This window comes from Geotrypetes seraphini, chromosome 9, assembly GCF_902459505.1.
Source record: "Geotrypetes seraphini chromosome 9, aGeoSer1.1, whole genome shotgun sequence".
Lineage (NCBI taxonomy): Eukaryota > Metazoa > Chordata > Amphibia > Gymnophiona > Dermophiidae > Geotrypetes > Geotrypetes seraphini.
In genome coordinates this window covers 63,032,275-63,060,035 of record NC_047092.1, presented here as the reverse complement: position 1 = coordinate 63,060,035, position 27,761 = coordinate 63,032,275, and the positions used below count along the sequence as shown (strand labels likewise).

The 27,761-nt window shown below is 42.5% G+C and overlaps 1 protein-coding gene across 6 annotated transcripts in view; it reads left to right on the top strand.

Moving 5' to 3' along the window:
* PRICKLE1 (prickle planar cell polarity protein 1) overlaps nt 1–27,215 on the top strand; it is a 237,088-nt gene extending 209,873 nt beyond the window's left edge. For 5 of the 6 annotated variants that reach the window (XM_033958665.1, XM_033958666.1, XM_033958668.1 and 2 more), the window contains 7 exons: nt 2,139–2,322; nt 13,410–13,523; nt 16,210–16,347; nt 19,566–19,769; nt 22,273–22,459; nt 24,311–25,177; nt 25,567–27,215. In XM_033958665.1, coding sequence (XP_033814556.1) covers nt 2,191–2,322; nt 13,410–13,523; nt 16,210–16,347; nt 19,566–19,769; nt 22,273–22,459; nt 24,311–25,177; nt 25,567–26,429 — 2,505 coding nt within the window. In that variant the 5' untranslated portion in view covers nt 2,139–2,190 and the 3' untranslated portion in view covers nt 26,430–27,215. The remainder of the gene's footprint in view (nt 1–2,138; nt 2,323–13,409; nt 13,524–16,209; nt 16,348–19,565; nt 19,770–22,272; nt 22,460–24,310; nt 25,178–25,566) is intronic. The other variant, XM_033958671.1, reaches the window with a different exon arrangement.
* The last annotated feature ends 546 nt before the right edge of the window (nt 27,216–27,761 follow it).

Below are 27,761 nucleotides of genomic sequence, written 5' to 3'. Positions count from 1 at the left end.
CCTATCGTGGCCCTAGGGAGATGCTTAGGACCACCTAACTTCACTTCCAGGAGAAATCACGCCCATGCCTAACCTTGGGCAAGCTTAAGCAGCCCTAAATGCCTCCCTAGGCTCACATAAATGCCTACAATGTAGGCAGCTTGCCTCAGGGTGTTTTGTTGTTGGTTTTTTTTTAAACATGCATCCAGATTGGCTGGTTAGACAGAGGTAGGATGCCTACCGCCGCCTACAATCGGGATGCTGTTTATAGAATTTGCTCTTTTGGGTCTGATTTCTCAAAACTCAGTTGAAAGTTAGGTGGTGGAAGGTTCCCTGCCACCGCCTAAATTAATTGATTTAATTGGTGATAAACAGTGCAGTAATTGACTTCATCATTTAAAACCAATTAAAAATTAATTTAAAAAAAATGTAGGCGCCTACAAAGAAAGATGTCCAAGTCCTGGCTATAGAGGCACTTACCAGTGCCTACGTCAAAAGTAGGTGTGGTTTGCATCAGAAGTGGACATAGGCACGATTCTCGTTACAGGTAGGCACCATACTTTTGAGGTAGCTGCAATTCTGCAAATGACACCATAGCGTTATTGACCCATGAACAGCACCGCTTTTGTAGGCGGCTACTGATAATGGCCCCATTTGCAGAATCTGGCCCTCTGGGCCTTATTAACAACTTAAATAAGATAATAATCAATCAACTGGAAGGGTATCCAAACTTTTGTACCTGCCATATTCACTCCTATGAAATGGAATCTGTAAAAAAAACAAACTGCAATTATGCATGATTGTTGGGTTTTACTGAGCAGCGTAAGAGCATTTTACCGTAGGCCGGTGAGGTAAGTGCTCTGACACTCAAAGGAATTAAATGAGCATTGGAGCATTTACCTCATCGGCCTGCGGTAAAATGCTCTTATGCTGCTTAGTAAAAGGAGCCTAATATTTGCAGAAAGATGTGTTTAACCTTGTAGAATGCAGGGACTCTGTCAGCTTCTGTTCAGTTAGGAATTCTGTGACACATTTAACCCCTCCGTTACTAGCCTGTAGCACGGATTTTAGCGCCGGCAGCGGCGGTAACTGCTCCGACGCTCATAGGAATTCTATGAGCGTCGGAGTAGTTACTGCTGCTGTCGGTGCTAAAACCCACGCTACGGGTTAGTAAATGAGGAAACTAGTTTGACCTTTACACATAACAACAAATTTAAAAAAATCTTCAGCTGTACTTGCATAATTATAATTTTCTCTAGCTTACATGGTATAATCTGCAAAAAAAAATCATACCGTATTTAAAATCTAAAATTTTATTAACATTTTCCAAAGAGAAAATCACAAATATTTTAAACTGTTTAGGAGGTGAAGCATATAACTACAGTTTGGTGAATGTGCTGATAACTGAGTATCATCATAATATGTTCTGAGAATCCGATATGGGTTCTTAAGTTTATGTCTGCAATTCATCCGTATAGTCTTAGGGGCCCTTTTACTAAAGCTTAGTATGGGCTGAATGCTAAGAAGCCCAGATATCATTGATGCTAAACTAAAACTAAACTAAACCTTGGATTTATATACCGCACCATCTCCACGAATGCGGAGCTCGGCACGGTTTACAGGAAGAAAGATGAGAGAGGAACTACAGTGGAGAGATTAAAGAGTTAGGTGTAAAGGGGGAAGGTGAGAGGCCTAAGAGGGGGGAAGTGTTACAGTTTTGAGAATAGCCAGGTTTTTAGGTGTTTGCGGAAGAGTTGGAGGGAGCTTGAGGTTCGGAGAGGGGAGGTGAGGTTATTCCAGATCTCAGTGATTCTAAAGGGGAGGGATGACCCAAGTTTGCCTACATGGGAAATACCTTTTATGGAAGGGAAGGATAGTTTAAAAATTTGGGAGGATCTGGAGGAAGTAGGGGTTGGGGAGTTCCAGGATAGAGGGATAACGGCAGGAAGGATGCCATGTAGGATGCTCCAATCCTAGTGTGCATAATCGACATTCTACCCTCCAAACTTAATTTCATCCCATTTACATCTCATGTTGGGGCCATTACCGAGAACGTTCTTGCCCTGGTGCTTTTGTATTTGATGGTAAGAAAAGTTGGCAATTGAGCTTGTCCCATGTAATTTGATGTGTAACATTGTGCATTTGCACCCTCTTTTCAGAATTGTTGCTTGTTGAACTGCGACTGAAAATCTGATTGTGCAGTGCACTATTATGCCTTTGGAGATGGAACCAAAAATGAATAAACTTACCTTTGGATGTCAGCGAAGTTCAACCTCCGATGATGATTCTGGTTGTGCTTTGGAAGAATACACTTGGGTTCCACCAGGCCTGAGACCAGAGCAGGTAGGTTATTCCACTGGTTTCAGAATATGCATTTTATTAGGAATGGCTTTCATGTTATGACTCAGAATTGCTCAAAATTAGTGAATCCAAAAACCCACTACTCAAGCGAGTCAATAAAAAACCCAGTCTTATGGATATAAGTTTATACATTCTTCATGTAGAGATTTGCATAGGCCTCAGCGGTACCTTCTGTATGTATTAAACTTTTATCATATAGAGTAATGGTACCCAAATTCATCATCGGTCTCAGAGTGTATCTTATATGCTATATCTATTTTTTAAATATTTTCAGTATTTTTCGATAGGATAGAATACTCATAGTAACATAGTAGGTGACGGCAGATAAAGACCCTAATGGTCCATCCAGTCTGCCCAACCTGATTCAATTTAAATTTTTTCTTCTTAGCTATTTCTGGGCAAGAATCCAAAGCTCTACCCGGTACTGTGCTTGGGTTCCAACTGCCAAAATCTCCGTCAAAACCTACTCCAGCCCATCTACACCCTCCCAGCCATTGAAGTCCTCTCCAGCCCATCCTCCCTCAAACGGCCATATACAAACCGTGCAAGTCTGCCTTAGTTCAATATTTACTATTATTTTCTGATTCTAGATCCTCTGTGTTCATCCCACGCTTCTTTGAACTCAGTTACCGTTTTCCTCTCCACCACGTCTCTCGGGAGCACATTCCAGGCATCCACCACCCTCTCCGTAAAGTAGAATTTCCTAACATTGCTCTTGAATCTACCACCCCTCAACCTCAAATTATGTCCTCTGGTTTTACCATTTTCCTTTCTCTGGAAAAGATTTTGTTCTACGTTGATACCCTTCAAGTATTTGAACGGCTGAATCATACTCATCTTAGTCTACGCGGGTGGGGCAGGCACTCCGACATAGGACTATGTTTTGCCCATACAGGGCTTTATCAAGGAAATCCCCCTTATGCCAAACTACTCATGCTCCCCGCATTGAAAAACGAATGAACGCGGGGAGCATGAGTCGTTTGGCTTAAGGGGGATTTCCTTGATAAAGCCCTGTATGGGCAAAACACAGTCCTATGTCGGAGTGCCTGCCCCCACCCACGTAGACTAAGATGAGTATTCTATCCTATTGAAAAATACTGAAAATATTTAAAAAAAAATAGATATAGTATATAAGATACACTCTGAGACCAATGATGAATTTGGGTGCCATTACTCTATACAATAAAAGTTTAATACCGTATTTTCACGCATATAACGCGCGCGTTATACGCGTTTTTACCTACCGCGCATACCCCTCGCGCGTTATATGCGTGAGCGCGGTATACAAAAGTTTTAAAACATAGTTCCCACCCCGCCCGACGCCCGATTCACCCCCCCCCCAGCAGGACCGCTCGCACCCCCACCCCGAACGACCGCTCGCACGCGCTCCCACCCGCATCCGCATCCACGATCGGAGCAAGAGGGAGCCCAAGCCCTCTTGCCCGGCCGACTCCCCGACGTCCGATACATCCCCCCCCGGCAGGACCACTCGCACCCCCACCCCGAACGACCGCTCGCACGCGCTCCCACCCGCACCCGCATCCACGATCGGAGCAAGAGGGAGCCCAAGCCCTCTTGCCCGGCCGACTCCCCGACGTCCGATACATCCCCCCCCCCGGCAGGACCACTCGCACCCCCACCCCGAACGACCGCTCGCACGCGCTCCCACCCGCACCCGCATCCACGATCGGAGCAAGAGGGAGCCCAAGCCCTCTTGCCCGGCCGACTCCCCGACGTCCGATACATCCCCCCCCCGGCAGGACCACTCGCACCCCCACCCCGAAGGACCGCCGACTTCCCGACAATATCGGGCCAGAAAGGAGCCCAAACCCTCCTGGCCACGGCGACCCCCTAACCCCACCCCGCACTACATTACGGGCAGGAGGGATCCCAGGCCCTCCTGCCCTCGACGCAAACCCCCCCCCCCCCCAACGACCGCCCCCCCCAAGAACCTCCGACCGCCCCCCAGCCGACCCGCAATCCCCCTGGCGACCCCCACGATCCCCCCACCCCCCTTCCCCGTACCTTTGGTAGTTGACCAGACAGACGGGAGCCAAACCCGCCTGTCCGGCAGGCAGCCAACGAAGGAATGAGGCCGGATTGGCCCATCCATCCTAAAGCTCCGCCTACTGGTGGGGCCTAAGGCGCGTGGGCCAATCAGAATAGGCCCTGGAGCCTTAGGTCCCACCTGGGGGCGCGGCCTGAGGCACATGGGCCCAACCCGACCATGTGCCTCAGGCCGCGCCCCCAGGTGGGACCTAAGGCTCCAGGGCCTATTCTGATTGGCCCACGCGCCTTAGGCCCCACCAGTAGGCGGAGCTTTAGGATGGATGGGCCAATCCGGCCTCATTCCTTCGTTGGCTGCCTGCCGGACAGGCGGGTTTGGCTCCCGTCTGTCCGGCCAACTACCAAAGGTACGGGGAAGGGGGGTGGGGGGGTCGTGGGGGTCGCCAGGGGGGTCGCGGGTCGGCTGGGGGAGCGGTCGGAGGTTCTTGGGGGGGCGGTCGTTGGGGGGGAGGGGGGTTTGCGTCGAGGGCAGGAGGGCCTGGGATCCCTCCTGCCCGTAATGTAGTGCGGGGTGGGGTTAGGGGGTCGCCGTGGCCAGGAGGGTTTGGGCTCCCTTCTGGCCCAACTACCAAAGGTACGGGGAAGGGGGGTGGGGGGGTCGTGGGGGTCGCCAGGGGGGGTCGCGGGTCGGCTGGGGGGGCGGTCGGAGGTTCTTGGGGGGGGCAGTCGTTGGGGGGAGGGGGGTTTGCGTCGAGTGCAGGAGGGCCTGGGATCCCTCCTGCCCGTAATGTAGTGCGGGGTGGGGTTAGGGGGTCGCCGTGGCCAGGAGGATTTGGGCTCCCTCCTGGCCCGATATTGTTGGGGAGTCGGCGGTCCTTCGGGGGGAGGGATGTATCGGACGTCGGGGGGGGGCATCAGGCTTTCAGGATGGGGACAGACCTTCAAGGGGGGACAGTGCACGGAAGTCAGGGGGGGTGAACGGAGAGTCGGAAAGTCAGGGCGGGCGAAAGGAGCGTCGGGCAGCATGCGCGGTATACCCATGAGCGCGGTATACCAAAGTTTTTGTACATATCATCGTGATTTCTGCGCGCTATACCCGTGTGCGCGTTTTATACGGGTGCGCGTTATTTGCGTGAAAATACGGTACATACAGAAGGTACCGCTGAGGTCTATGCAAGTCTCTATATGAAGAATGTATAAGCTTATATAAGACCGGGTTTATATTGACTTTCATGTTATGAAACATGAGACCTCTTCAGCAAATTTATATCTATAACACTGATTAATATTAAACAAATACTGTATATGTCAATATATGCTGAATTTATATCAGTGATATTCATTTTCAGGGTGCTTTTACTAAGGCGCTCTAGCCAATTTAGCGTGCACTGCTAAATGCTAATGCATCCATTATATTCTAGGATGCATTAGCATTTATCATACGCTAAATCAACTAGTGCGCCTTAGTAAAAGAGGGGATTATTTTATTAACCTATTAAAAATAAGATGTTTTCTAATCTCACTCTTTTGAAGGTTTGAAATATTCTTCCAGGAGAGAAATATATTCACCATATAGTCACAATAATTTTTTTTTTTTTGGGTGGGGCTCCTCTCTCTTCTGTTATTCCCCACCTTATCCTACAGTGCTTCATTTACCTCATCCTTTCCCCTGTCCACCTTTCTCTACTTAATGGCTCTGTACAAACTTTCTCTCAACATAAATAAATAAATCCTGTGGTATACTCTTCCCGATCAGAAACAATGAAACCATAAACGGACAAATTTCCATCAAATCCTGCCCAATAAAAATGGAATCTAAAATAAAATTACTTGGAGACCTCTTAGACAAAGATTTAATTTATCATGATCAGAGAAGCTCCGCTATAAAAAGTTGCTTCTATAAACTTCGCCTCATCCGCTCCCTAACTTCCATCCTCGAAACTGCAGCTATCACAACCATAATTCACTCATTGGTCATTTCTCATCTAGACTATTGCAACTCTAAATAACGGGATCACTCAAAAGGAATCAAGTCATCTGAAGTTCATTCAAATACGGCAATCAAGCTCATATATAAGACAGGAAAATATGTAAATCTTTATTAAATTTTCAAACTACCATAGTGTAAACAAACAATTTCAATATACATAAGTTTACACAAAATGCACATTAACTTACAGACATTAATGTACAACTATTTCCACCCCCATCAAATAATCAGAAAAAGTACATACCTACAGGAAACCTCCATATATTCCCCAAATGAAATTCCAGTGCAAAACCCTACCCCCCTCCCACCCACCCTGGATGTGTATGCTTAAGGGTCGATAAAATAAAATCAATTATCATTCCTTACAGAACTTAGTCAATGGTTCCCAAACATCCATAAATTTCTTATACTGTCCCTGTTGTACGGCCATTGAACATTCCATTTTAAAAGTATAACAGATTCCCACCAGAAAGTGTAATGTAATCTATCACAGTTCTTCCAATTCCTCAAAATGAGTTGTATGGCAGCCCCTGTCATTATATAGAGAAGTTTGTTATTTCGGGCAGATATTTGGCTTTAACCCTCATTAACGTACCAAATAGGATGGTATCGTATGCCAATGCCACTGGGTTTTCTAATATTTTGTTCACTTGATCCCAAATGGATCTCCAACATTTAAGTACCTAAGTCCCAGCTTCAAGATGACAATGCCAGCATCTATTAGACTTTGAACTATCTAATTTCTGTAAATGAACTGGGGTCCAAAATGCTCTATATTTGTCTCATAGATGCAGACACCGTACACCGCATCCTCCAAGTCCAGATTCGTGGCCATTGAGACGCAATAATCTGATGCTTTATCTCAATGCTAAAAACAGTTTTTGGTTTCTTATTCAAAAATCCAGATATTAATTTATACCACTGAGCGGTCTGGTGTCCCAGGAAGTCCGCCTGAAAGCTATACTGATTTTTAAGATTTTTCCATTCAGGGAACCCCTCCTGAATGGCCTGCTTCAACTGCATCCATCTATAATTTTGGGATTTAGCAAGACCAAATATATGTTGCAGTCATGAAAAATCAAGCAGTTTACCATCTGACATTACATCGCCCAAAGTATGTATGCCTGCCTTCATCCAATGCTTCCAAATGACCTTAAACCCACCAATTTGAATCTTGGAGTTCAGCCATAGGGACTGACAAGTGGATTTATGTACCAGAATGGGTGTTAAATTATTGACACACTTTAATGTCTTCCATGTGTCCATCAAAATTCTATTGTCCTTATATAATCTTGGAAACTTGATACTCAAAACGTGACATAATCAGTTAAGGAGAACGGTTAATTTGCTGGCTAGGTTGGTGGGCAGTAGGGTTGTGGATTGAAAGGTATTTCAAAAAGGTGGATTTTCAGTCTGTTTTTAAACAAGGTAAAGGAAGGGGCCTGGTGGACAAACTTGGGTAATTTATTCCAGGCATAGGGGGCAGCTAGATGAAAGGAATGAAGTCTGGATTTGGCAGTGGAGGAGAAGGGTACAGCTAAGAGCAGTTTAGCTGAGGAACGGAGTTCTCTGGGAGGTGTGTAAGGAGAGAGATTGAGGGGTAACAGAATGAACGCACTTGTAGGTCAGCAATAGGAGCTTGAGCTGTAAACACTGAATATATCACTGTAACCCATTCTGGGCTCCTAGTTAGAACGGGCTATAAAACTGAATAAATAAGTGAGTTGATAAAGCAACTCACAGTCAACTTTTACATTAGTATAATCAGCCTGGCGTTCTTAACGGGTACTGTACATTCTGCACTTTCTACACTGCTTTATCAACTCATAAGACTCCTGAGCCTAGCAGCCAAAGCACATATCATGTCGAGTCTTTTGAAATAAACCTGATTACGCCATAAACTGCTTTGATTGTTTCGTCTCCTCCACTGTTTTGCCTTCGTTCTCATAACTTTTTTGGCAGGGAGCACATGTTTGCATTATTGTGTTCATATTGTTTCACCAGTGAGCGAGGGCTCACCCTTTCATTGTAATATCAAAGCAGATAACATTAACATAAACTAGAGAATGACACGGAGACAAATTTTGTCCCCGTCCTTATGGGCTTGTGCAGATGAGGACAGAGCTTGCAGGGATGAGGCAGGGGCAGGTATAGAACTCACAGGGATGGGACGAGAATGGAGATAGATCTCACAGGGACAGGTACAAATTTGTCCTTGTGTCATCCTCTAACATAAACATTATAACAGATGTATATTTTATCACATAAAACATTTGGCTAGGTTTGCCAACTAGCCAATTTTCAGCCAGTTTGGATGTTTTTTAATGGCCTGGCCAAGTCGGCTCTCAGCAGACCCCCAGAACCAGAATACAAAGACCATTCTCCTTCCAAATCCAACCGATGTCTCTCTATCTCCCACCTCTGTGAGTCCAGCATCTTTTCCTCTCACATCCTGGGTCTTTCAAACTTGTCTTGATCTCCAACAATGGCAGCAATTTAAGGCTGGCTTCATCTGACTGGCAATGGGGATTTTCCTCGAGTCTACAGTATCCCATCTGCAAGGAAATAGGAAGTTGCATCAGAGAATCTATGACCTTGCTTGAGGCTGATGACTTAAAGCTGCTCTTCCCAGACAATGACTGGGTTTGAAGATACTGTCGCTTCACCCACAACAACAAAACAAAAACCCAAACAAATCTCTTCAATTATTTGTAAACTGATATTAAGTTCTTCTATAAGGGATTCCTCTTCCTCCTTCCAGGCAGGGCCAGCATTAGGTGGGTTGCCAACAAGGTAGTTGCCCTGGACCCAGTTTTCCAAGAGGTACTAAGCCTTCCATTTTAATTTTCTGTCCTAGTAGGGATGTCAAAGTCCCTCCTTGAGGGCCGCAATCCAGTTGGGTTTTCAGGATTTCCCCAATGAATATGCATGAGATCTATTTGCATGCACTGCTTTCATTGTATGCTAATAGATCTCATGCATATTCAATGTGGAAATCCTGAAAATCCGACTGAATTGCGGCCCTCGAGGAGGGACTTTGACACACCCCTGTTCTAAGGGAAGGAAATCTGGTCATCATCAACATAGAGAAATCTTACTATGCCCAAGAAAAGATTCAATCCATTGTCTCGTAGGCCTTGCATTGATGAACACGGTCCTAAAACAATGATTTTACCCATTGAAAATAATGCTGCAGTATAATGCTTATTTGTTTTATTTGATTGGTTTGTCTTTTTTCAGATCTTTTTCTTACAATTTATAAAATCTATTGTAATTATAATTGTATAATTTCACATACTGGTAACTTCATATTTTCATACTTTATATGTATGTTCTATTAAAATTCAATAAAGATTATTATATTTGGGGAGGGGGGAAACAAACAAGGACTGGCCTAAAATCTCCCTTCTAGAACTGGGCAACTTAGAAGCTCTTAATCATGCACACTTTGGCTGTCTTTCTCTTCTTTCATTTGGCATGTTTAAACATGACATGTTTTCGTAGTACAAGTTAGAAGTCTTTGTAAGCTGCAGTTTCATTCTAAAGGGCCAAAAAAAGCATTACAGTACATGAGCTTATACAGATTTCTTCTGAAACTGAGTAAACGTGTGGCTGGCAGAGTTGCCAGCTGAGCTCCTTGTGACTATCTGCAGACTCATTCTTTAGGCTCTGAAATGCTGAAAAAGCTCTTCAGGTTTGTTCAGAATCCCAGATGTTAAGTGTCGGTGAACTGCGACTGCATCCAACTTTGCAGGCCAGCTGGAAGATGTCATTCTTAAAGATTCTGAATTTGATTCTGTTCTTTACATTATTCTTCCTGCTGAGTTCAGACAGCTGAACTTGCTTAACCAACCAAATGCAGAACTACATTTGATCCTTTCCTGGTGAACTCTCTGTAGAGAAGCCCTTTCTTCTCCCAAGACAGTATTCTAAACCAAATATAACATTCAGTGGAATTTGATGCAATCTGATTAGAATATGGGATGTTAATCTTCTAGATACAACCTGCCTTAGTTGAAGACTAGCCTTGCAGCAGATCTTAAACTCTTCCAGATGCTTGTTGTAAAAGCCATGAAGGTTAAGCAGTCACTGTGGCCCAGAGTTTCTATATAGCGCCAATATCGGCAGCTGCCTAAAAAGCAGCCGCCAATCGCATGTCAATCATGCAACGGCACCATATGCAGAATCGCACCTCCGGGAAAGATAGGCGCCTGAAATGTAGAAACATAGAAGATGACGGCAGAAAAGGGCTACAGCCCATCAAGTCTGCCCACTCTGCTTACCCACCCCCTGTCTATGCCCTAATGACCCCTTATCTTGACCCTCGTAGGGATCCCATCCAGGCCTACATTTCCAGAAGCTATCTTTGGGCTAGATTCACTAAAGCTTCCGATACGACCCCGACCGGATTCACTAAACTGCTGCTCGATCAAATCTCCTACCCGATCCAGCAGGAAGCCATCGATTCACTAAGCAGAAGAAGAAATACCGATTGGGCTTGCCAATCCAAAATGAAGTCCCTGAAAACTATTTTTTTAAAATTCTTTATTCATTTTGAAAACTTACAGCAAGCGTACAGGAATATATCATTAGTAACAACAATAACACTTGTAATTCTCATATAATTCTAAAAACATAAAAATTATATCCCGTCCCACCCACCTTCTTTCAAATATTATAATCAATTATATCATAAATATAATATAAACATATAATTTAGTGAAATTTCCAGAAAAACTCCCCCCACTCCCCCTATGTGTACATATATTCATCCAAGGAAAATGATGTTTACTCATTACAATATCGTTCCAATGGCCCCCAGATCTTTATAAAATTATTATAGTTCCCTTTCTGTATTGCAATTGCTCTTTCCATCTTAAAAATCTCAGTATCGAGGTTACAACCCCATATAAAACAACCATCAAAACAAAAAAATAAGACTTTAAAATATCTATACATATGCATACAAATTCCTGTTTATATATTCTGGAAAAAGAGCAGTGCTAGCCCATGCATGGTTTTAACCCACGGTTTTAACCTGCGGGTTTAAAGCATGTTCTGTTCCATAATCTGGCTGCACAAAAATTGAAACCATTCCTTTTAAAATGTCCACTCGTAGGGCCAGCAAGTAAACTGCAGCCACCCCTCCCCCACCCCCCCCTTTATTTTGAGCTCGCTTGCGCGAAGAGCTAGCGCGTGCGCAAATTGCATCTACAACCAACAAGGATAATCTGTGCATGCGTCTCGATCGCTCTACAGCGATCCGTGGGATTTCTTTAGGGTGTGCGTCCAGTCAGATCATTTGCATGCAGAATCTGTTGTGAATCGGTCGCTTGGCAAAACTCGGCCAAGAATTGGCCAACAACGATCCAGATTGGTGAGTTTAGTGAATCTAGGCCTTTGTCGTGAATCGTGCCTAAGTAGGAGTTTATTTACCGAAGGACCGTGAAGTTCTATGCGGTTTACAATGATTAAAAGATGGTACAAATTGAGTGGGCTTAGCAGAGTTAAAAGCTAGTGATTAACAGCTCTAGGGATCAGTTATTGTGGAGAAAGAATTGTACAGATCAGCTGCCTAGATACTTCAGGAACAGATATGTTTTTAGGCGTTTCCTAAATTCCCCAGTTCTGGCATTAGCCATGCCCACAGTGGCCTAAAGCGCCTACAAAGGTGTGATTCTGGTGCCAGTAGGCACTTTGACTTTAACAATTTTTGCTGTTTTAAACTGTGTTTCTTAATTATTACTACTACTATGAATTATTTCTATAGCTCTGGGCACTGTACAGAGTCACAAAGAAGACATTTCTTGCTCAAAAGAGCTTACAATCTAAACAGACAAGACAGATAAACAGGATGTCATGGATACAGTTAAAGGGAACAGTTAATCTGTTGGCTGGGTTGGTGGGCAGTGGGGAGTAGGATTATAGATTGAAGGCTATATCAAAAAGGTGGATTTTCAGGCTGCTTTTAACATAACCTAATATTAAAAAAACACTTGTATACCGCTATACCTTTCCGTTAAAGAGCGGGAGGCCAGGGGGGAAGCTGGGGGACACTGCAAAGAAGGGGGAGGGTGGACGTGCAGGCCTTCAGAGGGGGGGGGGGGAAATTTATAAACTATTAAGAGTTTTACCTCATGCAAAATTGTCATTTCTTTAATTAGACATTAACTATTTTTTCTGCGGCCCTCCCAAGTACCTACAAATCCAAAATGTGGCCCTGCAAAGGGTTTGAGTTTGAGCCCACTGCCATAGAGGTTGGTTTTTTGTTGTTGGTTTTTTTTTGGTTTTTTTTAGAGCGGTGTGTCTGGCTTTTCGCTCACCAGAAACACTATGGGGAAAATTGCATCTCCTCTTCAAAGTGAGCTGGCATCTGGTGGAAATGTGGCTTTATCTGACCTCTGCTAAGGGGAAGGGATGTTACCAACAGCTCACATGGAAGCAATGAAAGCTGATGCTTGGGATGAACCGCATCAGCAGGAGATTACAAAACTCCACAAAACAGCTTTTGTCTCCCCAATGTGTAAAATGCACCGAGCAAATTAAATTTGTTTATAGAGGCTGTTTTCTGTATAGTTTCACACATTATGCTTTGTAATTGTAGACAGAAATGTTGGAATTTCAAGAGACTTGTTGATCGGCCATAGAGTAGGCGGGTATAATAGCTGCATTAAATGTGCATAATTTATGATACCCTCCCCTAATTGTCACTGTAGATTGCATTCCAGAAGAGCAATTCAGCAGCTGGCTTCTGGTTAAATCGGAGGCAATCCAGTTCTGCTGAGTTAGCTCATCTGGTCTTTGTAACAGCAAGAGTGTAAATCCTGTCACCGATATAATATAGCATCACACTGTTCTCATTAAATCCTGGTTTCCTACAAAGGAGGCCACGCCAAGATTCTTGCTAGGGGAAATGTCCATGGAAACTTCAGTGAGCTGCCTTTGCAAAGGTCTTTAAAATCTGAGGGCATTTCTTGTCGTTGTTATTTTGGGGTTGTTTTCTGCTTTTTTTTTTTTTTTTTTTTTTTAGTTTTCCCAATAACTTTATCTTTTGATATACCTTTTCGTTCAGGTTCAGTTGTATTTTGCCTGCCTGCCAGAGGATAAGGTTCCTTATATAAACAGTATTGGAGAGAAGCATCGGATCAAGCAGCTTTTGTACCAGCTTCCTCCACATGATAATGAGGTAACTTAGAACTCTGATTTGAATATTTTCTCCTGGCTCTCTTGGGGGTCCTTTTGCTAAGGGGACACTAGCCGATTTGGCACACACTAAATGCTAGCACGTCCATTATTTTCTATGGATGCGTTAGCGCTAAATCAGCTAGCATGCCTTAGTAAAAGAGGAGGTTGGTGATTAAATGACTGTTTATAAGCTAAAAATATGCACAATTTAATTTTTGTTTCAATATCCCTGTGTTGCTATGTGTCCAATATATGCACATTTATTTGTTGGCATTTCTATAAACAGAAAAAAAATGTCCTAATAAAATGTTGGCATTAGGGCCCTGATTCATTAAACGGTTCCTAAGTCATAGGCGTGATTGTCAAGCATCCATTTTTTTAATATCTCTGATATGCAAGTAATCTGCCTACATTAGATTAAGGGTTCAGCAGCAGCATTAAGGCTGAAATATTAGTTCATCTGGTTGGTTTATACAGTTTAAATATTCGAAATGTATGTTTCCTTTGGAGAGAAACCTATGACGTTTTTGTCTTTCTAACTGAGCATAGTTGGATTCCTTCTAATCTTACATGAGTTATGCAAAAAAGCAAACAATGTAAACTGTATAAATCTAAAAATGAGTAACCTTCAACTATAATGGTACAACAAACATGCAATTTCCATGGAGATTCATTTTCCATTTTAACTATTTTTTTTATGTTAGATCAGTTGGACCTTTGCGATTCCAAAAGATTTTGTCTCAACAGTAGTCTTTTTGAATATTGTACCCAATACAACTATTGCAGTGAATCGCAAACTGTTAGCGCAAAACCATTAAAAAAATTACCACATGAACACTTGCTACCATCTATTTAGGAGGCAATAAGGCCTCCCGTGTTAACTGTGTGCTAACTAGTTAGCGCTCAGTAATGCGGATGTGCTAACTGGTTAACACAGGAATGCCCACTCTACTCCCCGACATGTCTCCTCCAAAAAAAAAAAAAAAAATTACAAAAAAATAATTACCTCACGCTTTGTGTGCACACATGGAATGCTTTAGCACATCCCACATTAGGCTTAACACAGCTTAGTAAAAGAGCCCCTAAGTTTATATCTGAGGCAATAGAAAGTTAATCCCCAGATTCTATATATAGCACTCAAAATTGCATTCACAGATTTAGGGCCATGCCCGATTTGTGGATGCAATTGAGTAATGAGCCATTTGGCGCCAATAATTGGGCACTAACATCAATTATTGGTGTTAACTGGCAACAATTCGGATTTACACATAGTAAATGTGGATGTAAGCTGCTAGTTCACATAAAACTATATTACATAAAATACAGTTCTTTGCAGTGACTCTTCACGCAGAGGTTTTATGTGGACTAGTTTACATCCGCACCCGCTATTTCAGGATCAAAATCCAGAACTAGGAATCCTGAGGAAGGTGTGTTCATCGAAACACGGACCGTGTTGGGTCCCTCTTATACATGCGGATTGTGATTGTCCTTATTTTGGATGCTATAAACTTTTAATACAATCATGCCTGCATCAGGAACATCCTTTCCCACAGCTAATGCAGTAAACCATCTGTTTTTATAGTACTGTATTTGCATTTAGCCACAAATTAGGAACTTTGGAATTCCTGAGGTTTCATTGTGATGAGTAGCAGTGACATAGTCAGGAGGCTGGGAGGGCTCGAATTGCCCCAGGTGCTGTCTTGGTGGGGGTGTCGGCACCTCTCCGCCCCCCCCCCCACCACGCTCGCACACTCCCTTCCCCGCCCCTCCATACCTCTTTATATCTATATCAGCGCAAGCAACTACTCTGGTCTGCTGCTCGCACTGGCCTGGCTCTCTCTGAAATCACTTCTGAGTCACAGACTCAGGAAGTGACATCAGAGAGAAAGCCAACACCGGCATGAGCAGCAAGCCGGAGAAGCTGCTCGCGTTGGTAAAGATTTAAAGAGGTATAGGGTTGGGAAGGGAGAACACGAGTGAGGTGTAGAGGGGGGCGCAGAAGGAGTTGGAGTCCCGGGAGGGGGACGGGAGTACGCCACCACAGGAGCCTCCTACCCTTGCTACGCCACTGTTGGATAGGAAACAATGGTTTGTGATAAAGGCAGCTTGAAGTTTGGGCATGATGATTGTTACAAGACAACAGATATTAAAATCTTGCTATTTTACACTAATATCAAAGTAGTAGTTTGTCATTCATTAACAAACAAAATCGTGCCGAAAATGATCAGTTTTGGTTGTGTCTGGGCTGGTAAAGGTGATGAGTTTAGGTCGCATAAAGCAGACCTATTGCTACCGTAGGGAGCTGCTGATTCAGTAATGGTATTCAGTCTCGGTTAATAATTTCCTTCAAACCACTGGCCGTAAAGGTGGATTTCAATCAGAGGAAGTCATTTTGGTAGTTAGGAAAAGGAAGAAAGATAAGAGAAGGAAAATAGAAGGATTACTCACTTCATGACCGATTGAATAATTTAGTTTAACCCAGTAGATTCACTGTTTTTATAAGTTACCTTGAAAGTTTAAAAAAGTGAGATATTGTTAAAAGTACGGAAATGGTGTTAAGGTCATACGTATCAACAAACTGATGTCTTTCATTCAGATTTAAAAACGTACATAGGAACTCTTTGAGCCTACATAGGAAACATTTCTTGTAGATCAGAATTGTTTAAAAATTGTTTGTTCTGTTAAAGGTGAGATATTGCCAGTCTTTAACTGAGGAAGAAAAGAAGGAACTTCAGATGTTTAGTGCTCAGCGTAAAAAAGAGGCTTTGGGGAGAGGTACTATTAAGCTGTTATCAAGAGCAGTAATGCATGCTGTTTGTGAACAGGTAAGTCAAGTGGAATAACTGGACCACATGTTCCAGTGTGACTAGGGTTATTAGACATCCGGATTTACCCAGACCTGTGTTCGTATGACTTTTCAAAACCTGGCATTTCGTCAGGGTTTTGAAAAGCAGATCACGTCAGGAGGGGCATGCGCAGATACAACACGGTGACATCATTGCGTCACATTGGCGGATACCCTCCCGACTGAGATGAGCAGGCTGAGGGGGAGGCTGGGTCATGGCATGGGCATAAAGGGGCAGGGATGGGTGGAACTGGGCCAGCCTGGGGGGGCGGGTCTATGGGTCCAGATTTTACATATGTAAAATCTGGTAACCCTAAGTGTGACTCTCTAAGGACCATGTAAACGTGCTAACATACAAATAAGGTTCATACACAGAACCTAGAAAACAACAGGGTAGGCAGTCTGCAAAATCCAAAATGGTAGTCAACGAAAAGCAACACAGCCCAAAAGATGTGTAGAAACCAAGTTCCATTTTATTGTGCAAATACTCAAAAATGTGTCTCTGTGAAGACTTATGCTGCTAATCTCCACAGAGACACACTTTTGAGCGTTATCATCTTTTACTTTGTGGCTTTCACCTGTTGGTGATTCGGCTTATATACACCACCTAGTTTTTTAAACCCCTGATGCAGCCCTTAATGTGGGCAAAACATAGCCTGTATTGGGTTTTATGTGGGAGTGTGTGGTGCAGTGGTTAGAACTACAGCCTTGGCACACTGAGGTTGTAGGTTCAAATCCCGCACCGCTCCTTGTGACCCTGGGCAAGTCACTTAATCCCCATTGCCCCAGGTACATTAGATAGATGGGAGCCCGCCGGGACAGTTAGGGAATAATGCTTGAGTACCTGAATAATTTGTAATCTACATAGAATTGTAGGATATATGGAATATAAATTGTTTAATTAATTAAACCCCTGATACAGTTCTTAATGTGGGCAAAACATGGCCTGTGTTGGATTTTATATGTTGAGTTTTATCCAATGTCTGCACAATAAAACTGAACTTGGTTCATACACAGAACCTCCTTCCCTTTCTGCATGCATTTTTAAACGTACCACCTTCAGGACATATGCTGATAGGGGAAACTGCAAGTTGAGAATATTTTCTATACTCTCTGCTATTACCCAAGGTATTATTGAGTAAAGGCGTGACCTAGTGGTTGGAGCTGCTTCCTCAGCACCCTGAGGTTGCAGATTCAATCCCCAGCTGCTCCTTGTGACTCTTGGCAAGTCACTTAATCCTCTATTGCTCCTGAGTCGGGCAGCACTAGGGTGGGTGATGATGGAATGGGGGAAGTGAAAGGGGAGATGCAGGATGAAAGGTTGGGGAGGAGGGGGGAAGTGGAAGGGTGTCAGGTCAAAAGCGCGCCGGGACAAAGGCGTGAGCAGACAACTGAGCGCAGCGCGGAGGCGTGCGCCGAAGAAAAAGACTGTTTTTAGGGGCTATGACGGGGGGTGTTGGGGGAACCCCCCCACTTTACTTTATACAGATCGCGCCACGTTGTGGGGGGTTTGGGGAATTGTAACCTCCCACATTTTAGTGAAAACTTAACTTTTTCCGTTTTTAGGAAAAAGTTACGTTTTCACAAAAATGTGGGGGTTACAACCCCCCAAACCCTCCACAACGCCGCCGCAATTTGTATTAAGTAAAGTGGGGGGGCTCCCCAACAAAAACCCCCATCGCAGCCCCTAAAAACAGTCTTTTTCTTCTGCGCGCACCTCCGTCTTGCGCTCAGTTGTCGGCGCGCACCTTTGTCTTCCGCGTTACTGTCTATGAACCAAGGGGAAGACTTATGAAAGGGGAGAAATACAAAGAGGAGGGAATTTTTTTTTTCTTGTGTCCGGGTATGTTTATTGAAATTTCTTATTACAAAAAGTTGTTAACAATACAAGAAATAACATGAAATATATGAATATGTAAAGAGACACAAAACACATATGCACACTGTATCAAATAGGTATCTAAAGGAACACAAATTATCTTATACAGAGACATACCCAATTTTTCTGCCTAAAGAGTTCAGATTTATGTGTTTGTAGAACATACTGCCACCAAAAATGAATATTAAGAAAGGAATTATTTTTCTAGTTTAAAAGAATATATTTTATAGCAATTGAGACAAGACTATTATAAAATCTAGCTTGAAATGATGTAATTATTTCTTGAAATGTTGTACAGCCAAACAAGATTCTATATATTAATGTCCCCTCAACAATAGGCAGAAGTTGTTTTAATACTGGGATGCAGTGGGAATGGCCTAAGACTCTGGTTGGTTCCTATGGGAGGGGCCTTAGGCATTTGAGCCAATCAGAGCCTTAGACCCCCTTCCCAGTGCATCCCAGAATGCACTGAGAAGGGGAAGGCCTGCCATTTTGGAATGGTGGATCCGCTGGCCGAATGGTGTGAACCTCCCTCCAGCCATACTTTCAAATACAAGGTACGAGGAGGGGGGTAGAATTAAGGGGTGGGGGGGCCTGCAGTCTTGGGAGGGTGTCAGGCGGGTTTCTTGATCACGGGATATCAGGGGTTTTGAGGGGAATGGTAACAGGAGAGAGTGAGAATCCCTCCTGCCGGGGGGGGGGGGGAGTGTCAGTGGTTTCCATGCCACGGCCACTCAGGTGATTCTCTAACCGGTGCCTGTGACATAGGGCCAATTAGAGATTTGGGATGATTAGGCGGGGTTAGGCATCTGTCCCTTAGGACAGACGTGATTCTGGATAGGACATCGGTGTGCGATTCTCAGCTGCTTCTTAGGCGGCTGCTAAAACTGTTATAGAATACACCCGATCCGCAAACAACTAAGACACGTATTTAGGCCTAATGAGTATACCTAAATGTTAGTCATGTGGCTAGGCGCTAAACATGAGTTTATAAACTGTACTTAACTTTGGAGGCGCTTTATAGAATCATACTAGAATATGGCCTTATGTGAGTACGATAGAACAGGAAATCTGTGCATGCCAAAGAAGAGGTATAAATGAGCATGTGTACTTTCCATGAGGTCATTTTCAAAGTGCAAGTTTGCTTATACTTTCCTTAGAAATCTGTCTAATTTACATGCATACCAAATTAGGCAAGGATCATAAAATGATCCTTCCTGTTAATAATGCACATTTATGGAACTAGCAACATATGCGCTGATATTCATGTACTTTATTACAAGGTGTGATTTATTTCAATTCTTTTTTTTTTTTTTTAGTGTGGTGACAAGTTAAATGGAGGTGAAATTGCCGTGTTTGCCTCAAGAGCTGGGCTTGGAGTGTGCTGGCACCCATCTTGTTTTGCATGCTCTACATGCAATGAACTTCTTGTTGACCTCATCTACTTCTACCAAGATGGGAAAATTCACTGTGGCAGGCATCATGCAGAAATCCTTAAGCCACGCTGCTCAGCATGTGATGAGGTACTTGCTTTTTGGCATTACTGGGATTTTTGCTAGGTTTAGCGATTTTTGCTAGGTTTAGCATCCTGTTTACTACTGTAGTTGGTGCTGGCCAATAATATATTTTAAAAAAGTTGCAGACAACGAACAAACTTGTGGTTATTGAAAAACTAGTAATATGCCACAAATATTACTGGATCTAGCTTTTAATGCTGCAATAATGACAAAGTTTGTGTTCTTTTCTCTGGTCCAAGGAGTGTTCTCTTCAGTTGGAGATTTTTAGTTTTTACTTTTATGTAAATAGCTCTCTGCTCACATTACTTTAAAAAAAGTTGCAGTGAGCTCCACATTTTCTCTGTTATATAGAGCAGTGTATTTTTCAACCTTTTTACACCTATGGACCGGCAGAAATAAAAGAATTATTCTGTGGACCGGCGGTTGAAGAACACTGGGCTAAATTGTGGGCCAGACCCCGCCCCCATACTAGTACTAATATGCACCTTGCACGTCCCGTGCCTCATCTGGAAGCCTTCCCTCTGACGTTGCCATGTCAGACAGAAGGCTTCCGGTTCAGGCGCAGGACGCCCGTAGGAGCCACTGCCCATGGCTTTGTGCACTGAATCATTGAGGAAGAGGGAGCTGGCTCGAAGATAACGCTGCATCGATCGCACCGTGGACCGGCGGTTGAAGAACACTGTTTTGGTCCTGATGCACGTGCTGGCCCTGTGGACCGGCAGGAAATTTCTGTGGACCAGCACTGGTCCATGGACCGGTGGTTGAAGTACACTGATATAGAGTGTAATCTAAAAAGGTCCATTAGTATGGCATATTCCCCAAAGCTCAGAATACAAACTAAGAGGCTCTTTTACAAAACAGCAGTAAAAAGTGGCCTTAATGTTCCCTTACATGGGTCTTTCCTGCATGCTAAGTCCATTTTTACTGCTCTAGTAAGATGGTCGAATTGTCCTCTTTTCTCTATTCATGATTACAAGCTAATTTTGCCATTAGCATGTGCAGTGGCATAGTAAGGGGAGGGAGGGGGGGTCCCGGGAGCCTTCTTAGTGAGGGTGCACGTACCTGTCCTCTCTGCCCCCTGGCTCCTTGCTTGCCTTCCCCCGTACCTCACGTTCCTGGCACAAGTAGCAACCCCTAACCTGTTGTCACCAGCATCAGTTCTTCCTCTGACATCATTTCCTGGACCTGCGCCTAGGAAGTGACATCAGAGGAAAAGCCGATGCTGGTGCGACAGCCGCTTGGGGTTTGTTGCTCGCACCAGGAACGTTACAGAGGTACAAGGGGAAATAGCTTGCGGAGGAGGGGTGCCACCGCCCCAGGCGCCTCTCACCCTCGCTACGCCACTGAGCATATGGCTATTAAAAAAGATTAGCGCGTGAGCCCTTACAGCTACCTCTTTTATAGTCATGCGCTAATCAGTGTGAAACAGTCTTGGCTGTGCTGATTACTGCAGACATGCCCAGTCAGCGAAAAAAATTAATTTAATTTTTTAGTGCCCCAGTTGCTTGCACATATGTCAAAAGTACTGTGGGATGCCTCACCATGCCCTCCGGTATGCCATTTTAAACTGTGGTATGCATAGGTTAAGTGTTTACTGCAGCTTGGTAAAAGAACCCCTAAATAAATCCACTTAGGCTTAAAGTGGAATAAAAAATTTTAAATAAATAAAAGGTGCCTACCACATTAGGTACTTAACTTAATTTTTTAAAATTGGTTAATTGGCTGATCATTGAAAGTGCCACGACCTCGTGGTAGGCGTCTACACCAAGATGCCTACTGGCACCTACCTGGAAGGTAGGCGTGGTTAAGGGCAGAGTTTGTGCCAGTATATTAGGGCAAAAAGACCCTAGCTAATATACCGGTCTTAACATTATGTTGTTCTTACAACGCATTTTACTGAATTAGGCAGTGTTTATAGAATCTGGCCCTTAGTGCCTCTTAAATAGAACATACCAAGTGCTCCTGTATCAAGTATATGTTATCCAGTTAGTGCTTGCTAGCTGGATAATGCCAGAATACCCGTTCCCCGCCCATGCCACAATCCCTGCTGAAAAAAGTATAAAAAAAAAAAATAATGTGCAATTAATGTGCACATTCCAATTACTATAAAATGCTTTAATTAATTTTGGGGTAAAATTGTTTTGGGTGTGCTAACCATGTGTTTGTGCCTAATGCCCTTTAGTAAAAGGTTCCCTTAAAAATAGCATGTCTTTAATAGTAGCTCACGGAAATGGTGGTAGATGTGTGAAATAGTTTCCTGGTAGAAGTGGTGAAGACAAAGACTGTGTCTGAATTCAAGAAAGTGTGGGCCAGGCACGTGGGATCTCTTAGGGAGAAGAGGAGATGGTGGCTGGGCAGACTGGATCGGCCATTTGGCCTTTATCGTGTTTCTATGTTTAACTCTAGGAGAGATGCTTAGTTTTAATGAGACATTTTCCAATGCCCAGCATTTGTGCTTGGACATTTGCCTAACAAAGCTGTATTGCGTGCTTGTTTTTGCAAATTTCAGATTATATTTGCTGACGAATGTACAGAAGCCGAGGGCCGACACTGGCACATGAAGCACTTTTGTTGCTTTGAGTGCGAAACTATCCTTGGAGGGCAAAGATACATCATGAAGGATGGGCGCCCTTTTTGCTGTGGATGTTTTGAATCGCTGTATGCAGAATACTGTGAGACCTGTGGAGAGCATATAGGTAAACTTTTTATTGCTTAAGATCATGTAATACTGAAATGCTGGAAAGGTCATGCTTTTGTCAGTAGCTTTTTTTTTTATATATAAACATTTGCTTCTCCTGAAGCTGGATCCAGTGGCGTAGCGAGGATGAGAGGCTCCCCCGCCCTCTTCTCTGCCCACCTCCACACGTGCCACTTCCCTTCGCCTGCACCTCTGTAACATTCCTGGTGTGAGGAGCAACCCTCCCAACTTGCTGTCGTGCCATCATTGGCTCAAATGCAAAATAAGGAGAGCCACTAGACAGCCAAACAACCCTCCCACAAAACCTTTAGCACATACAGTATATCAAAACAGTATATTTGTGTTTGAATGGTTTGGCTCCTGTAAGTTTGGTGGATACTATTCATGCTTATGTCCCTCTGTCAAAATTGCGCTCTGTCCATCATGGTGATTTGTCTGTGCCATCTGTAAGGGACCTGGGACTGAATTCCTCATGTGTGACTGTTCTCCTGTAGGGGATCCCAGGAATGGAATCTCCCACCTTTATATATAAGGGTTTAAGAAGTTATTGAAGAGTCACTTATTTTGCAATATGAAATATGGGCATTAAGGTAGCTGATTAGGTGTAAGCGCTGGTCGCTTAATTGTGTGACTGTTTTATATGCATTATGTTTAAACTTATGAGCTGCTTTGGGAAAAGCGGGTTATAAATAAAATAAAACAAAAACCAACATCCATATCCTCGGCTCCCAGATGTAGCATATGATGACTGAAAAAGACCCTATTCCACTCATAGTGAGTCCCTGGATCGGTAGCATGGAATATTGCTAAGTAGTAAATATTGCTAAGAGTATTCCTTGGATTTTGGCCAGGTACTAGTAACATGGATTGACAACCGTCAGAACAGGCTACTGGGCTAGATGGACCATTGGTCTGACCCAGTAAGGCTATTCTTATGCTCTTAACCCCTCACTTAGTTCTCAGAAGTTATTTTAGTCCGCCTCACCTAGTGAGCTCTACAGGGATGACCATTTCAAGTAGCAATTGTAAACCTTGCTGCCAAAAGGGAAAGGGATTGAGACTTGTATACCGTCTTTTTTGTAGTTATGCAACCACATTCAAAGCGGTTTACATGCAGGTACTTGAAGCATTTTCCCTATCTATCCCGGTGAGCTCACAATCCTATCTAATGTACCTGGGGAATTGGAGGATTAAGTGACTTGCCCAGGGTCACAAGTACCAGCATGGGGTTTGAAGCCACAACCTCAGGATGCTGAGGTTGTAGCTCTAACCACTGTGCCACTAGTCTTCAATATCCATAGCCCACCCAAGAAACCTCCCAGTTACCCAAAAGGACAAGCAAGAATATTATTGATGTTAATTTTTGTATAGTGTGTATTTTAAATATATTTTAGATTGTCAGCCATTTTGAAGGTTTTCCCTAGGGCAGGATAGAAAATGTTAAATAAACTTGGTAATAAGCACTGGAGTCTGAAGCATCTTATAAATCTTTCCCTCTATCCAGTTCCAAAAAAACACCAACACAAACCTACATTCTCACCACACATAAATGCAAGTCCCCTTCCTTCCATACCTTCTCAACAGAGAAGGGGGGGCACTTTAGCATCAAATCTAAAGTAAAACATAGGAATGAAATATGTCCTGTGCAGCAATTTAGTCATTGGCTCAACCTGTTGAGCACAAATTGAGCTTGTAAAAGTGGACTTCCATATTCCAACTCAATCAGCCATAACTGCTGCTTGCTTTTTAATATATATTCTTTTGTTGTCTATTTTGATTGTGAACTATGAGATCTGTTATCTAAAATGTTTTGGAGTTCAGAACTGATGGCTTTTTGTTTCCTTTAAAGGTGTCGACCATGCTCAGATGACCTATGATGGCCAGCACTGGCATGCCACTGAAACTTGTTTTGCCTGTGCTCAGTGCAAAACATCCCTTTTGGGATGCCCTTTTCTTCCCAAACAAGGGCAGATTTACTGTTCTAAAACATGCAGTTTGGGAGAAGATGTTCATGCCTCAGATTCTTCTGACTCAGCCTTTCAGTCTGCAAGATCTAGAGAATCCAGAAGAAGTGTACGAATGGGAAAAAGTAGTCGTTCTGCTGACCAGTGTAGACAGTCTCTTTTACTATCACCAGCGTTAAATTACAAGTTTCCAGGTATCTCCAGTAATGCTGATGATACTTTGTCTCGTAAACTAGATGATCTGACTTTGTCAAGACAAGGAGCAGGTTTTGACAATGATGACTTCTGGAAAGGAAGAGTAGAGCAGGAGACTCCAGAAGATCATGAAGAATGGGCTGAACATGAAGACTACATGACTCAACTTATCTTAAAATTTGGAGATAAAGGACTTTTTCGACAGCCCACTGGAGACAGTAAAGCTAATGAATACTGGATGCCTGATAATATGGCTAAAGGTAAAGCAGATCTGGAAAAGAACAATCATACTCAGAGTTTGGCTAGTAAAAAGTATCAGTCAGATATGTACTGGGCACAGTCACAAGATGGACTGGGTGATTCAGCTTATGGTAGCCATCCAGGTCCTGCCAGTAGCAGAAAAATCCAAGAATTAGATGAGGATGGGACTTCTTGTTATACACGTGAGCAGACCCCTTGGTTTGAAGGTTCATTGGAGTGTTTATCCAATAACTTAAAACAGCAAAAACAAAGTGTTGGAGATTCAATGGATTCTTTAGCTTTGTCTAATATTACAGGTAGGTAACCAATATTTATTTGCATTTTCTTTGGGTTGAATCTGATTGGGAGAAGGTTATTTAGTGTGCACTAAAAGAGAAACAAAATTTGGTTGTGCCAGATACTGCATTTAGGACTCTAGAGAGTATGATAATAGTTGCATACAACTGGGATGTTTTAAAATAGGTGGCCTGGGACAAAAATGAGGATTATTATGCTTGTCATTTTTACAGAATAAATTTTTTGTATAAATTAATTCATAGTAAATACTCAAAAGCTATTTATTATATAAATAAATGCTATTTTTCTACAAAACAGCAGCATTTTATTTTAACTTTTCTGTCTACAAATGAATTTGCTTTATTAATGCTTATTACATTGATAATTATTTTTTTTTATTTTTTTTTAGGGGCTTCTGTAGATGGAGAAGCTAAACAAAGACCATCTTTATACATGCTACAGAACTTCCAAAATATAGAAGCAGAAGATTGTGAGAAAATGAGCATAATGGGAACTCTGAACTCTTCTATGCTTCATAGAAGTACAGACTCTTTAAAAAGTTTAAATTCTGAGTTGGGTCAAGAAAAAGTATTAGTTGAAGAAAAACCAGTACATGTGTCTGTACTAAGAAGATCCAAATCCCAATCAAGACCTCAACAAGTCAAGTTTTCAGATGATGTTATTGACAATGGAAATTATGACATTGAAATTCGTCAGCCACCAATGAGTGAAAGGACTCGTAGACGTGTTTACAATTTAGAAGAGCGTAATCAAAGGCATCATCATCGTCGCCAGAGAAGCAGGAAGTCTCGATCTGACAATGCACTTCATCTGGTTACAGAACGAAGAGGTTCTCCAAAGGAAAGAACTCGTCCCTACAAGCCTGAGGATTATCATAAGCTTTTTCAAAACAAAACTACTCATGGAGTCCAAACATATATACAAAATGCAGAACTTTTTGGACAGTATACCCATGCTCCTTCAAATTATGCACTGCAAAACCAAGTTGCTGACAAATTTATTGGACTGTATGGTGAGGATGCAGATTCATGGTGTTCAACTTGCTCATCCTCATCTTCTGATTCTGAAGAAGAAGGATATTTTCTTGGACAACCTATTCCACAACCACGTTCACAAAGATATCAGTGCTTTTCAGATGAGTTGTCTAATCCAACATCTGTACTATCTAGTTCTCAGTTTGGTCAAAGGACAATGAAGCCTAAGCCTAAAAAGAAGAAAGGACACAAAGGCAAAAACTGCATTCTTTCTTAAAAGGTGTTATTTAATGCGTGTAAAATCACAATCTAAACCACATTTTGTTTTGTACTCACGAGTTGTTAAAGGAGTTCTTTAGCCAGTGCAAAGAATAACTCAGCTGGAATCTATGGGCCAAGGAATTTCCCTGTTTTAATGCTTAGGGAACAAGATCTTTATTGAGTAAGGCCTCATATAGTGAAACTAGCATTGCTGATTACTACAATTGCTGGGTGAGCACCAAATATCTAGTGCAGATTTATTTTACCTTAACATGATGACATTGTTACATCCGTTCCTTTGATTACAGTATAAAAGTACAAAGAATACAACCAAAATAGTCAGCAATTTAGTAACCTTTGCAATATTTTTCTTAACAAAAATTGCAGCTTGGGGATCAACCATTTAGAATGCCAATTGTTTTACAAATGGGGTATGTTTGTTAAAACTTTACATGATATTAAGTTTTGCAGATATCGGCAGGTCATATTCGAAATACAGCAGACTCTTGACTTCTGAAATTCATTAGCTCATGTTAACAATGCAGAGCATTATGTTAGCTGCAGGAACAAACTGAAAGGTTTTATTTATAAAGTAGTATTAGATTAAGTATAATTTAATAGTGCAAATATTAATGTACATATTGTATATCTCAGATTCAAAACCTGATATTTTTATATCTCTGATATGCAAGTAATCTGCCTAAGGGTTCAGCAGCAGCATTAAGGCTGAAATATTTGCTCATCATCTGGTTGGTTTATACAGTTTAAATATTCAAAATGTATGTTTCCTTTGGAGAGAAACCTCTGACGTTTTTGTCTTTCTAATTGAGCATAGTTGGATTCCTTTATACCACGGCCCTTCTAATCTTACATGGGTTATGCAAGGAAGCAAACAATGTAAACTGTATAAATGTAAAAATGAGGAACCTTCAACTATAATGGTACAAGAAACATGCGATTTCAGTGGCGATTCATTTTTGATTTAACTATTTTTTTAATGTTAGATCAGTTGGACCTTTGAAATTCTGAAAGATTGTTTTGTCTCAACAGTAGTCTTTTTAATAGTGTACCCAATACAACTATCAACTATATTTATGACTAAAATAATGAAGTATGTTTTTAGAAGGCAAAAATTGTACAGAGCAACAGTGTCGGTAAAGGCAAAACATATTATGTAATCTACATCAAATTTTCTAAAATTACACTAAAACTTGTATGGTCTGTATCTTGTTTACCTAAATGTTGGTCATGCCAAGTTGCCTGCTCTACAAAATTTCCAATTTAGTAGGACCTCAATATAGTGTCTTGGTGCACTGGGCATTTACCTCTGATAACTGTATGCATAACT